Source organism: Thamnophis elegans, chromosome 7, assembly GCF_009769535.1.
Source record: "Thamnophis elegans isolate rThaEle1 chromosome 7, rThaEle1.pri, whole genome shotgun sequence".
Lineage (NCBI taxonomy): Eukaryota > Metazoa > Chordata > Lepidosauria > Squamata > Colubridae > Thamnophis > Thamnophis elegans.
In genome coordinates, this window is record NC_045547.1 from 22,565,802 (window position 1) to 22,579,991 (window position 14,190).

Here is a 14,190-nt window from a genome sequence, read left to right on the forward strand (position 1 = left end):
GGATGGATTTGTAACTGACTGACAAATCATACTCAACAAGTAGTCCTTAATCGTACTACATCTGTATGGAGGGAAATAAGCAGTGGGGTACATAAAGTTCCGTCTTGGGCCCAATACTTTTCAATACCTTCATAAATGACTTAGATGGAATAGATGGGGAACTCATCAAATTTGCATATGACCCTAACTGGCAGGAATAGCCAACACCCCAGAAGACAAGCTCAAGATCCAAAAAGACCTTGACAGACTTGAACAATGGACCCTATCACACAAAACGAAATTTAATGTGGAAAAAAAGCAAGGTTTTACACTTGGGCACAAGTACAGATTAGATGAAACCTGGCTCAAAAACAACTATGAGAATGACTTTGGAGTCCTAGTGAACAATCACTTAAATATGAGCTGGCAGTTTGCAGCAGCAGCCAAAAAAGCTAATACAATTTTTGGTTGTTGTCGGGATTATCATTTCATTGAAAGTGTACCATGCTATGTACTGAATGAATGGCATCTACTACAGCCTTTTGCAGTCTGACTTGCTGCAGCTGGAACAACGCATAACAAGGTCCTTCAATCCAGGAATGTTTTGCTTTGATATTGAACCAGCAAGGATGGTACATACCAATGATGTATTCCAAGTTTTACATTCTTAAGTTTTGGACAGTTTGGCCTTTAAAGCCATGTTTTGAAATCCATAAAGCCTATTTGCGGTTGTCAACCAGCATGAATGGCTTATGGGGCCAATTTCTAGAAGAGCCAGATCCGTGGGAAGTTGTCTGTGTGATCCAGAGGTGGATTCCTACCGGTTTGGACTGGTTCTCCTGAACCGGTAATGCTGTCTTCAAACAAATCATTTTTTTAAAAAAAGTGGGCCCACCCGCTCACTCCTGGGTTATACGTATCTTTATTCTACCTTCTGAAACCCAGCTGATCCGGGGTGGCAGATTGAAATGCCGCTCCTCAGCTGTTTTCTTTTTTTTTCTAAGTAATATTTGTTTAATTGTGTGCATGCACTCAGTGAACCGGTAGTAAACTGGTTAGGAACCCACCACTGGTGTGATCCTATATCCATATAGTTGATCAGTAGAGAGATTCTTTACAACGCTGTCATTCAGTGAAATGAGAGGGTCACCAATTGAAACTCTAGCGAATGAAGGATTAGTGTCAAGTTCTGTTGCAGTATCCAGCATGTTGCGAATTTTACCTGCCCATTTGTTAGACAAGGTCTTCCCATTCAATTTTGTGATTAAGTGTTATAGAAGTAACTCATTTGTGTGGAGTGCACACACCAACCAGATCAACTTCTGGTCAAACTTAACCTCTACCCAGTGCATAGCACCACCTTCACAACCAGCATTAACATTTTTTTCCTGATTAAGGTTTTTTATTTTTCCATTTTCATAGCATATAATCACATGTATACTATTACATATCCAACATCATATTGTATTATTAAATGTTTACATCGATTCATCTTACCAACAACTCCCAAAAACCAATTATTCGTTCTTCTGCTCTCGATACACCATATTTGTGCTTTATCCATCACTTTCTCCTTTCTCTCTCCTCCCCCTCCCTACCTCCTTTCTTCCCTCTGTCCTTCTCTACTTCCCCTTCCTCTCTCCTTCTCCTCCTTCCCCTTACCACTCCTTGTTTCTCTCCTCCTTTTCTCCCCTCCCTTTGCCCTCTCTCCCATCCCTCTCTTCTTCTCTTATCTTTCTCCTCTACTTCCCACTCTTCATCTCATTTACTTGGTGTTTTTCAGCTTCTGAGCAAGTTCCCTTTTATGTTGATAGTATTTATAATTCTTTTTCAATATGCATATTTATTTTTTTCCCTCTTTTTTAATAAAAAAGTGATATAACAAAAAAGTATACATATATAGTTATTGTGCTTTTAAACCAACCCCCCCCCCCAACCTAATTTTGGTCAAGATGTAGATCTGGTTAAAGTTCCCAGCTATTCTCATCATCATCATCTTTATATAGTTATACATCCTTACATGCCTCCAATTTGTGATTCTGTCTTTTTATCACAATAGTTTCCCATTGTAGGTATATTTCATATTCCCTCTCTATTTTTCTAAAGCTTGAATTAGATTACCCTTAGTTATCTCTAAATGACAATCTTCACTGTTCAATGTTCATTACACTTCCCTTAATGTATTGTATAAAGTAACAAGCCGTAAATATCTCACTTTGTTCATCATCTTAAAGGTTCTATATATGTCCATGTTATGTAGATTTTGACCCATGCTTAGTTGTCCTTCTATTGTCATATTCACTCAATTCACAACTCAATTTAATTATCATGTTAAAAAGATAAATCACAAACCTCTGCTTTACAAGCTCCCCATATTAGTTTCATATTTATCCATATTCCATATATTTTAACTTTTATTTTGTTATCTTTCCATTATCATGTTCAACCATATAGCAACCCCATTTTATTATCATATTTAGGAATGAAGTCCTTATCTTAACTTTATATTTTCCCATATAGTAGTTTCTAATTATTTGGTTTTTTCCGGGTAAGTCTTTTGTCCCACTTCTCTGCTCCTGTCTTCTCCCTTTTCTTTATTTTAACAGATCCACTCCCTTCAAGTTTCCTCAGGTGACCAAGTGAATAATTTTTATTCCTCTTTGTTGGGGGGTAACCTCCTGTTTCAATTTTCCTTATACCACTAACAGCTCCAAAATCGCTTTTATCAGCTTTCTTTTCCCTTTTGTTGGGATATCTCTTTTCACAATTTTCCCTTTGGTTTATTGCCGAGACCAAAAGAGTTTTTTTGTCTGCTTTTTATTTCCCTCCGTTTCTACCCCTTCAAAGCCTTGCCCCCCTTGTCCCCCTTCTTTGAATTCTTCTATAGCTATCTGCTTCTCTGGATTCAAAATTCTAATTAGGCTTGATTTTATTGATTTTACTGATTCAAGTATATTCTTTAAAATTCCACATAGTTCTTCAAATTCCCAGTTTTCCATGATGTTCAGTGCCAAAGTTACAGTTAATTATATGGTTATGCAGTTCTTGTTTCAGAGTTTCTGTTCCACCTCAAGATTGTCTGCTTCAATTGCTATGGGGAAAAACAATGGTGCCCCTTTTAGTCTTTTGTTCTATCTTAATGTCCAGATTCAAAATTGCAGTTAGTTATACAAATCCCAGTTATACAAATTCGAGACTCTGGACTACCTTAAATTCAAACCTGAAGAGAAGCTGCGGCTATTTTAATCTTTTGCCGAGCGAAGAAAAGGAAGGAGAAGAAGAAAAAAAAAACCCTTCATATTTCCCAGTTTGGATTCTGTTAGTATTCTGTTGTTATTCTTTCCCTTACCAGGTCCGGTCTCTTATAGCTGCTCGCAATATATCACTTGAAGACAGGCTTGCAATCAGCAATGTACTTTCCAAAGTTCTGATTTATAGCAGTTAGTTAATTAAAACCTCCCTCACAGTCAAAGTTAGGCCAAAGTTAAGAAGTGCTTTTTTTTTTTTTTTGGAGTTAAGATTTCAAGAGTTCAAACAAAATCTTTCAAAGTATTTGGTTTCTTTTCTTTTTCAAATCCAAAGCCAAGTTTAAAATTTTATTTGAGTGAGTTTGTCATTTCTCTGCTTCCTCCTTTCTGTCCAAAAATTGATTTAAATAAATGGCTTTTTGGGGGGTCTGGTGTTTCAACCCTCCATTTTCCCTTCCTTCCTTTCTTTCTTTTTGGAAAAAGTCTCAATCTGACCATCAGTATTATTTATGTTCTCAAGATTTCTTTCTTTAGTTTATGTATGTGGGTTAGAGAGATTATCTTACCGGCCGTTCATCTCTTCCAAACTCTTCTGTTTTTTTTTGCTTTGACAAGAAGTTTAGCATCTTGTCAGCCATATTTATAGGCTGTCGCCCTGACTCCGATTCAAAAGACAAATCTCTGACCTGTGAGGGCTCTGCTACCTCCCACTGGGTCTCCTCTTTGCCTCCCCCCCCCCGTCCAAGAGAGGTTCCAGTCCAAACAGACCTCGAAGTTGGTTTGTCAGACAGGGTTCATGTGAGGCTTTTGAGAGCCCACCCACCCCCATGTCTGTCCAGCTGAAGCACTTCCTGTCGACTCCCACCAGCATTAATATTTGTAGAATCTCCAATGGCCTTCAGGCCTTCACGAAGAAATGCCTTCCTTCATGAAAAGACCATTGGCTTACCTGAATGGTCGTTCTCTCGGCCTTGTGGAGTGTCCAAGCACGGGTTAACTTCAGCTTGCTGCCCAAGGAACTGAGGTTAAATTTGATTGTAGCTCCGCCTCTTGGTTGCCTCAGAGGCTCAGTTTCAAAAAATGAAGGAGATCAATAGTCTATGACCGAACTAGTCAGAGTTCATGTCCAAGACATGAAGGTGCTAACAACACACCTCACGGCCCCACCTTAAGGTTTGGATACTCCGCAGCGCCGAGAGAACGACCATTCAGGTAAGTCAGTGGTCTTTCTCCTAGGCGCTGCTTGGAGTGTCCAAGCACGGGACATGCCAAAGCTATGTCGAAGTCAGGAAGGAAGAAGAAATGTCCGAGGCTGCGGTGCTTGCCACGACCCTCTGTAGAACTCTCCTCCCAAAGGACGCCTCAGCGGAGGCGAAAGTGTCAAGTCTGTAGTTACGGATGAACGGGAGACGGACCAGACCACGTCGCAGCATGGCAGATTTCTTCAATCGGTGCTTGAGTAGCCCAGGCGGCGGAAGTCACTGCGCTCCTCGTAGAGTGTGCTGTGATACGCGAAGGAACCGGTCTGGCCTGAGTCTCGTAAGACATCTTGATGCTCGCTCTGAGCCAGCGTCCGATGGTAGAGGACGTGACTTTCTTCCCCATGGAAGCCGGCTGGAAAGACACAAATAAGGCTTCCAACTTACGGAAGGGAGCAGTACATTTGATGTAGATGCGCACCGCCCTCTGCATGTCCAGTTTGTGCCATGTCACTTCTCTCTGGTGCCTGGGCTGAGGACAAAAGTCCGGAAGTATCACCTTCTGCACCCTGTGGAAGACGGTGTTAATCTTCGGGACAAAGGCCGGATCCAATCTTAAGACGACCCTATCGGGGTGGAAAATACAAAGGTCGCCTCTAACAAATAAGGCAGCCAACTCCGATATACTGCGGGCTGAGGTGATGGCGACCAGAAAGGCAGTCTTTAGAGTCAGGTGGCGTAGGCCCACCGTCCGCAAAGTTTCAAATGGTGGCACGGCAAGCGCCTGCAGAACGACAGTCAAGTCCCAGGTAGGGTACCTATGGATGGGAGGCGGACACAGGTTGAATGCCCCCTTCAGGAATCCTTTTACCTGAGGGTGTCAGGAAATCGGTAACTGAGTGTCAGAAGACAGAATGGTGCTCAGAGCTGCCACCTGCCTGCGGAGAGTGTTTGGCGCCAGCCCCTTGTCCAAACCGTCCTGTAGGAATTCAAGGACTTGCGGAATGGTCACGGAGGATGTCACAAGGTGATGATTGAGGCACCAACGGGAGAAGGCCGACCAAGTTGCCTTGTAGATTCTGACAGTGGAAGGTTGTCGAGAGGCCTGAATCGTCTGGATGACTCTGTCAGAATAGCGATGAAGCCTCAGGAGGTCCCCCTCAAGTGCCAGACGGCCAGCTGCAGCCACTGGGGCTACGGATGTTGGACGGACCCCTGGCTAAAGGGAGACTTGCTCCTGAGGTATGCGCCATGGCCAGGACACCGACAGGCTGACCAGGTTGGTGAACCAAGTCCACCTCGGCCAGTGAGGGGCTACCAGAAGCACCTCCGCCCCCTCCTCCAGAATCTTTCGGATGACATGTGGAATCAGAGGAAGAGGAGGGAAGTCGTACAGTTGACCCGGAGGCCAGCGGGATCTTAAAGCGTCCGTGCCCTCCACCCTGGGGCAGTGGAACCAGGTGAAGTACCTGGGAAGGTGGACGTTGGCTGGCGAGGCGAACAGGTCGACCACCGGGTGGCCGAACCTCTGGGACAGCTGGTAGAACAGTCTCGGGTGCAGCCGCCATTCTGAGTTCTGGATGGTGGTCCTGCTGAGCCAGTCCGCCGTCACGTCCACACCAGAGATGTGGTCTGCTCGAATTGACGCTAGATGTCTCTCCGCCCAGCGACCCACAGCCTCTGCTTCTGACATCAGGGCCAGGGACTGCGTGCTGCCTTGGTGGTTGATGTAGGCCTTGGTGGCGATGTTGTCCGTCAGAATCAGTACATCGCGGCCCCTGACCTGGTCGAGGAAGTGGTGCAGGGTGAGTTTCGCGGCTCAGAGCTCTAGCCAGTTGATGTTGTGGGCGAGCTCCCCCTGCGACCACCTGCCCTGGACCACCGATGTCCCCAGATGAGCACCCCAGCCGAAGAGGCTGGTGTCTGTGGTGATGATCAGTCGCTCCAGCTCCCTGAAGTGGCTGCCTTTGAGGAGGACATTCAACTGCCACCACCGGAGGGACTGGAGGACCTTCGGGGGAACCTCGAAGCTCTCGCGTATGTAGCCACGCCCACGGGACCACCGAGATGCACGATACCAGCTTCCCCATCAGCTGGGAGAGGGTAGATGACTGATGCAGACCCAGTCAAGCGGATGCTCCTCACCAGGGTCCAGATGCTGTCGACTCGCTCCTGGGTGAGGAAGACTTGACAGGCCTCAGAGTCGATGATGGTCCCGAGGTGCTGGATCCTGCAGGTTGGGGTCAGGTGGCTCTTGGCCAGATTGACGAAGAACCCGTGAAGCTGCAGGACCTTGATGGTGGTGGTCAGGTCTGCGTGGGCTTGCCCCCTGGACGATCAGTGGATGAGGATGTCGTCCAGGTAGCATTCCAATCTCACGGGAAGACCCCGGAGCTGTGCAGCCACTGCGGCCAGCAGCTTGGTGAAAGTCCGTGGGACCGACGAAAGACTGAAGGGGAGGGCGTTGTACTGGTAATGGCGATCGGCGAACTGGAACCTCAAGAACTTGCGATGCACCGGGTGGATTGAAACATGCAGGTACGCTTCTTTCATGTCGATCGAAGTCAGCAGATCGCCCGGTCTGATGCAGCCCAGGATGGTCTGGAGGGACTGCATTTTGAAGAGCTTGTACACCAGATGTTTGTTCAGCTGCTTGAGGTCCAGAATCGCCCTCACCCCTCCTGATGACTTGGGGACCAGGAAGAGGATGGAATAGAACCCCCTGCCTTCTTGAACCTTGAACCTAGCTATCTCCAGGAGGTGGTCTATCTCGGCCCTCATTAGTTGGAGCTTGTGGGCGGACCTGGGGACGGGGCAACAGAGGAAGTTTCTCGGGGGGAAGGACAGGAACTCCAGGGTCAGCCCGTGGCGAACCGTGTTCCTGACCCAACTGTCGATCGTGGTTTCCTCCCACTGGGCGGCATAGAGCTGGAGGCAGCCACCTATGGGGGGAGCCTGTGACGGTCACTTGGATTTCCGGACGGGCTTGTTGGGATAGCCCCCTCGGAAAGGCTTGCGGAACCCCTGCTGCTTCCCTCTGTCCCTAAACGAGGACCTGTCCTGGGAGCAATCCTGAGGGGCACTGTAGGCGCGACTGGGGCCGCCTGAGGAAGTGGAGGGCTCGTTATTCCAAAAGGAAGTCTTGCGGAAGGGCTGGCCCTTCCGCTCCTGTTTCTTAGTGATTGGGGGGAGCACCTTGCGCTTGTTCTTGGTCTCAGTTAGGAACGGATCCAAGCCCTCCCCAAAAAGCTTACCCCCCCTTGAAGGGAGCGGAAGCCACCTTCCATTTCGCCTTCATGTCGGCCTGCCAGTGGCAGAGCAACAGCAGGCGCCTCGAGGTAACATTCGAGGCCAAGGCTCTGGAGGAAAATTTTGTGGCCGCAAGGGACGCGTTGGCTGAATACTCCACGGCAGCAATAATTTTAGTGATGTCCTGCCTAGTTCTGTAGTCCCCTGCCAGGACCCCGGGGCGCAGTTTGCGAAGCCAGAAGAGGGCTGCCCGTGCCAAAATAAGAGGAGCTGGCGGAAGCACGCATGGCCCAGGCGGTAGCCTGGTGAGTCTTAAGAGTTGCGGACTCCGCCCTCTTGACCTCCGCCTTAAGCCCTTCCAGCAATTCCGCGGGAAGGGAAGAGGGAGAGGTAAGGGACATGATGGGATCTTCCACTTGGGGGAGCTTTAAGAGCTCCTCCAGAGGGGCCTCCATAGTGAACAGTTTCCTGTCCGTCCCACTCAGATTGGCCATTGTCCCCGGCTGAGCCCATTGCCGTTGGATAATGTCTATAAATAATTGAGGGGCTGGAACAAGGTCCAAGGGTGGAGGCACCTCCTTAAAAAGGCCTGCACTGGGATCCTGGGGACCTATGGTGACGCCCGTGACTGGGTCAGATGTCGGTTTGGCCTCGGGGGCCGGAAGACCCATTTGGGGCCCCGCTGCCCGGGCCTTGGTAAGAAGGGCCCTAAACATGGCGGGATTAAATAGCCCTGAGCTGGTGGCCTGCTCAGAGGCAGGGTTCTCATTGTCAGATAGAACTGGAACCTCTATTTCAGCCTCCTCCAGGTCTGACACCTCACTAAGTCCCGTTGGGGTGGGGGATGGTGCCCTAGCTTCTGAAGCCTTAGGGGCCTTGGCCTGGCTGGCAGCTGGTTGGAGTGCCACAGAGGGCAACTTGGCCGCTAACTGAATCATGCCATCGGAAATGCCTTTTGATATGGCATTGATATGACAATCTCCTCCATGGCCCTGGACAAATTAGAATCCTGACCCTGAGGGGGAGAGGGCTCCAATTCTGAGGGAGCTAAGGAATCCTCCTCAGCCACCGAATCCAAATCTGCCAGGGAATCTGGAGCCATGGAATGGGTAGGTGATCCCAAGGATGCCCTATGAGGGTTGGGGGAAAACCTAAAGTCCTCACTGCCTAGGCCTAAGGGGGATTCCCCTCGCTGGGATTCACCTCTGGGAGACCCACCCTCGATCTCAGCTGGGGAGGGCTACACAGGATCCTTACGCTGTGCGGCCTGGGCCTTCTGGAACTGCTTTTCCAGGGCCTTCTGGCGTCTTACAGCCATTTTCTCCTCAGCCTTGGAACGCACCCCCGGTTTGGGCTGTCTGCCTTTAGAGCGGGCACCCACCCTAACACTCTTGGCTGCAGGGGTAGGCCTACTGTGCTTTTTGGGAGTAGGCCCCGTCATGGTCTCCTCCTGTCTCTCCCCAGTGCCACCCTGATGGCCTGCCTGCTGTTCCATTGAGGCTGGTTAGAATACAGGCCTGAAGAGGTGATGTAGGCTGGTCTCAGGGCCTCTGATGGCTTTGGGCCTACTGCTCTGGAGAGGAGAGACCGGTTAGGGTGGGCTAGAGAGTCTAGCTGAGGGCCTGCAGATCTGCGCTGGCAGGTAGGTCAGCGTGGGGTGCCAAGGTTCCCTGCGGCCGCAGCGAGGAGGGATGGTCCCTGCCTGGCCACCCAGAACAAGGTCCCATGCTTAGAGCTGCCCTCCGCAGCGATCTGCTGGATTGACAAGGCTGTGCGGTTAAATTAGAGGCTTCCAAGGAGATTTGTGCCAAAATAAACCGTCCAAAATGGCCGCCGGCCGCGCACACCAGGAGCTAGTTCAGGGCCTTCGGGACCTAGCGCTCCTTGCGAGGGGAATGTCAGTTGTTAAAACTCACCCTCCCCGATCCACAGCACGACTCACAGAGGAGGATAGGCTGGGAGGACTCTAGGCAGCCTGTCCCCGTTGCTAGCAATTACCCCCCCAATGCAAAGGAATATAAGGGGGAAAGGCTAACCTAAACTACACTATCTAAGCTAAGAAAACCTAGGGAATAACCCAAGGAATAAATGAAAATAAAAATAAAAGGAGCTACAATCTCTCACAAGAAGGGTCTGAGTCCAGGTTGATGCCCAAGAACTAGAGCTCAGCAAAAGACGTCCTATAGGGCGACTGACTTTTTTGAAACTGAGCCTCTGAGGCAACCAAGAGGCGGAGCTACAATCAAATTTAAACTCAGTTCCTTGGGCAGCAAGCTGAAGTTAACCTGCTGTTGGACACTCCAAGCAGCACCTAGGAGAATGTACCCAGTTCAATCACTTGAGCAGGTTTTCCTATTTTTGAGTCTTTCTCTGAAATGAAATGATAAAGATATCTTCAACTCGACTCACTGACTATTTAATAATGTTCTTCTTTGATGATAATGGGGAATTGCTGGCCTGAATTGTTTGCTGTCAGTCTAACTTTAGTTGCATCTATACGGCCATTGAAGAAGATGCATTCTATTTCGCCCTTCTAACAGAACTCAACTTGATCTAGGGACTTCATAATTTTTCCTGGGCTCTCTTGACTTTATTGCAGTCAACTACAAATCTCTTGTCTTCTTTGGTGATCAAGCCAGGATCAATGAAGGCAGCTATGGTAATGGCAGCAATGGCACGTAGACCAACACTGTATCTTACGCTCTACATAGCGACATTTGTTATTTCTAATCTATTGTAGTCTGTCTTTAAAAAAAAAATAGAGGGCATGTGTGTTTTGGTCTAAGGCCTCTTCATAACTTCCATCACATTCCTCTTCATCTTCATTATCAGTTGTCTTGCCTTCATTTTCATCATACTTCATTTGTTCAGTATCGAAATGTCTGGAATACTTCTCAGCTTATATTTAGCAAGTCTTTGTCTCTCATCAACTTGCTTTTGCCTTTTGCCTAGACATTTCTGCTCAGGTATATCTGGGAAACCAGTCTGGTGTGATCCAAAAGTACCAATATTTTCTCTCTGACCTTTTAACGAAAAAAGTTTCTTCAATAGTATATTTATCTCCTTAGGGCACGTAAAGGTAACAAGAGCTTTTTTGCAGCCAGCAGGATAGCAAAATTACGCACACAGAACAATTTGATAGTTGCAGTTGAGGATGTCAAACAGTTTGTCAAGTTTCACAGTGAAAGACTCTGACATCTAGCTTTCCTCTACCAAGAGATATATTTTTGGCTTGATCCCAGTTCCCTTGGATCGTGTTCAAGATTGTCACTCACAAATTTACAAAAGGGGATCACAAAAGAACTGTTCGCTCATTCCCACTTTTCAAGCACTTTTGGATATATTCCTTGCAAGACTGGTTGCTGGGTAGTTTCTAGCGTCATCACTGCTTTGTTCTCTTAACAGTAGGCCATAGCTGAGAATGTCTCGCAATGTCTCGAGTTCAGACGGCAACAACAATTCAGAAGTGCCAGTCTGAATTAGGTTGCTCATATATGTTCCAAGTCTTCTTTTCTTAAAAACCATTATAGATCAGTTATCACATTCACAGAAAACGAGGCCAGCAGTACCAACACTCTCAGACAAAATAACGGTTAGCAAAAAGAGAAAGACAGCTGAACCTGTGAAATTAAACAAACAAAATGTTAAAAAGTTACAATATTTATGTAGTTACTTATCAATCACATCTAAATTATATTAAAGTAACCAAAATATCTTTAAAATCCCCAAGGCATGTCACAACTTTTATTGTACAAACCCCCCAATGTTTGGAAATTGAAAGTTGAAAAATTTGACATGCCCTACGTGAGCTCTTGTCTCTTTATGCAATACATAATCTCAAAGAACTGATCATGTTAAGGTCAACATGACTAAAACTACATAACCCAGCAGTAGACTAGGAGAGGAGTGCTCTTTCATTTTGTTCTCTTGGTTGCCAGCAGCACTGGGCTGCTGAATAGCAGTGGACTTATGAACCCCTTCACAGTGCTTTACAGCCTTCTCTGAGCAGTGAGAATTGAACTGCAAAACTGGTGGCAGTCGGCAGTCAGAAGAATTAGCCTGCAATACTGCATATTCCTACAACACAGATCATTCGGTGGCTACCAATCTTGATGACAGGTTGCTGCTCCCAGACATGGAGGATGTCTCCCTTTACATGTTAGTGTATGGGAACAACAATAGGAAAAGAGAACTGCCCTGATCTTTTGCTTGTGGGCTTTCTAGTTGCATTTGAGTTCATTAGAGACTCATTATATTGTTTCTTAGAAGGAGGGCATTAAGTGTTCGACCTTTATAGTAGTAAACTAGGTCCTTCATTAGACTTTGGTCATTCTCCTTTAGCTTATTCTTAGCTTCAAATCAGTTCAGTATCTAGGTAATTGCCAAAGTATACTCTTACAAGCTGAGCACCACTCTGCTTGAAGAAGCATTGTATCTCAGAGTACTTTATCAGAGTAATAACCAGTGTCAGATGAAGTTAGTTGAATGCTTTTAGATGTCTGAACATTTGTATATTTTATAAAATCATGACTAATTCTCTGTATAACATAATAAAGCAAGTTTCCTTTACTTATAAAACTGCACCTTTTCCCCTGATGTTCTTTATGCAATATTTTGTATCCTTACAATGCTATAAATTCAAATACATTTATATTATTTTTATATGCTCAGATATTTTGAGTGTTATCATTTTAAAGGTACTAATCAATTCATAAAAATGCATATGATCTGACTTGCATATGATATGATGTGAGATGCATATGATATGACTTGAGTCTAAATTATAAATACATTCCACATGGCTTAATATATGATCATCTAAGTTCCTTAAACACCAAAAATAGGGCTATTATTTTTGGTTTTAAGGAATTTCTCAATGTAATATTTTATTGCATTGATGAGTAGCTTAGAGAAGAAGCAATGAGTTAAGCTAAGGAGAATGCATTATTTGCTGCTAAGTAATGGAACACTGTTGAATAGGATAAAAACAATCCTGAAAAAAATGAGTGGATGATGTCTGATTTGTAAATTTATAATTTATCTCATTCTTTTTTCCCAACTAGTTGGTGTTGTTCGCTGTCCAATTTGTGGCCAGGAATGTGCAGAAAGACACATTATTGACAACATCTTTGTGAAGGATTCTACTGAAGTTCCCAGTAGTACAGTGGAGAAGTCAAATCAGGTCTGTGTCTAGATGTTTTAGGGATTCCTAAAACTGTCAAATATGTGATATTCCATTGACAAATATTAACTAATGCTTGTTGAAAATTCTTTTAGTCATATGTTATTTTATAGTTGTCTAGAAAGTGAGAACAGGTTGCTAAGACTGTTTTGAAACTTAGAAATTACTATGTTATACAATTTGCACTTTACAAAGGAATAAAAATAAAACAAAGAAAGAAATACTATAATTTGTAAATATCTACTGACTCAACTAGGTTTACAAACATGATTGAAGTATTTTTCAGTTTGATAAATCACTTCAGTTGCATGTTTTCTGTAAAGATGAAACAGAAAAAGCAAAACTAGACAGGTAAGAGTCACTCTTGCATGTCATCCTCAGAAAATAATAAGTTGAGGTACTGACATTGTATATGTTTTACTGACTGAAATGCTGCCAGATGAAAAATAGACCAGGTTTTAATAAGAAATCAGTTTCGTTGATTTCTTTATATTGGTGATTTGCCTCCTAATAAAGAAACGTGACTCTTGGTTGCAGAAGTAAAAGGTCACAGCATTTATCTAAGAAATAGGAGAAACAACTACTCGTATCCATAAGAAATTGAAAATATGTCAGATGATATTTCTAGTAGATTATCTGCAGAAATAATCTTTTAAGAAATAATACAGAACGATAACAATTTGATCATTAATATCATTTTGTAATAGGATGTTCCTTTTAAGTTGAATGAAAAGGCTGGTGTTAATGATCAATGTATCTTGAACAATGTCTCAAAGAGCTTTTCCAGGTTTAAATTACCTTTAAAAATGACCACATGGGAAGAGAAAATAAAAGGCATTCTTATATATTTGGTGTAATGATTTAATAAAGCTAAATAGCAATAGCACTTAAACTTATATACAACTCCATAGTGCTTTACAGCATTCTGTGGGTGGTTTACAAATGTCAGAATATTTCCCCCAACAAATTAAATGAACAAAATGTTAAAAAGTTACGATATTTATGTAATTACTTACCAAGTACATCTAATTTATATTAAAATAACCAAAATACCTTTACAATCCCCAAGGCATGTTACAACATTTGAGCACCTCTAATGTTTGGAAATTGAAAGTTGAAAAACTTGGCATATGCCCAACAATCTGGGTCCTCATTTTACTGGCCTTGGAAGGATGGAAGAATGAGTCAACCTTGAGCAGGTCATGCTGAATTGGCTGTGAACAGAATTAGCCTGCAATATTGCATTCTAAATAGTGTGCCACCAAGGCTTCTAAGTTTGGGAATCCCAGAAATCACTTTAGAACAACATGCAGAAAGACATCAGCATTATTGC

The 14,190-nt window shown here is 44.8% G+C and overlaps 1 protein-coding gene across 3 annotated transcripts in view; it reads left to right on the forward strand.

The window, feature by feature from the left end:
- Positions 1-14,190, forward strand: part of TRIM24 (tripartite motif containing 24) — a 60,677-nt gene that overhangs the window by 12,770 nt on the left and 33,717 nt on the right. For all 3 annotated transcript variants that reach the window (XM_032220533.1, XM_032220532.1, XM_032220531.1), the window contains exon 2: positions 12,739-12,857. In XM_032220533.1, coding sequence (XP_032076424.1) covers positions 12,739-12,857 — 119 coding nt within the window. The remainder of the gene's footprint in view (positions 1-12,738; positions 12,858-14,190) is intronic.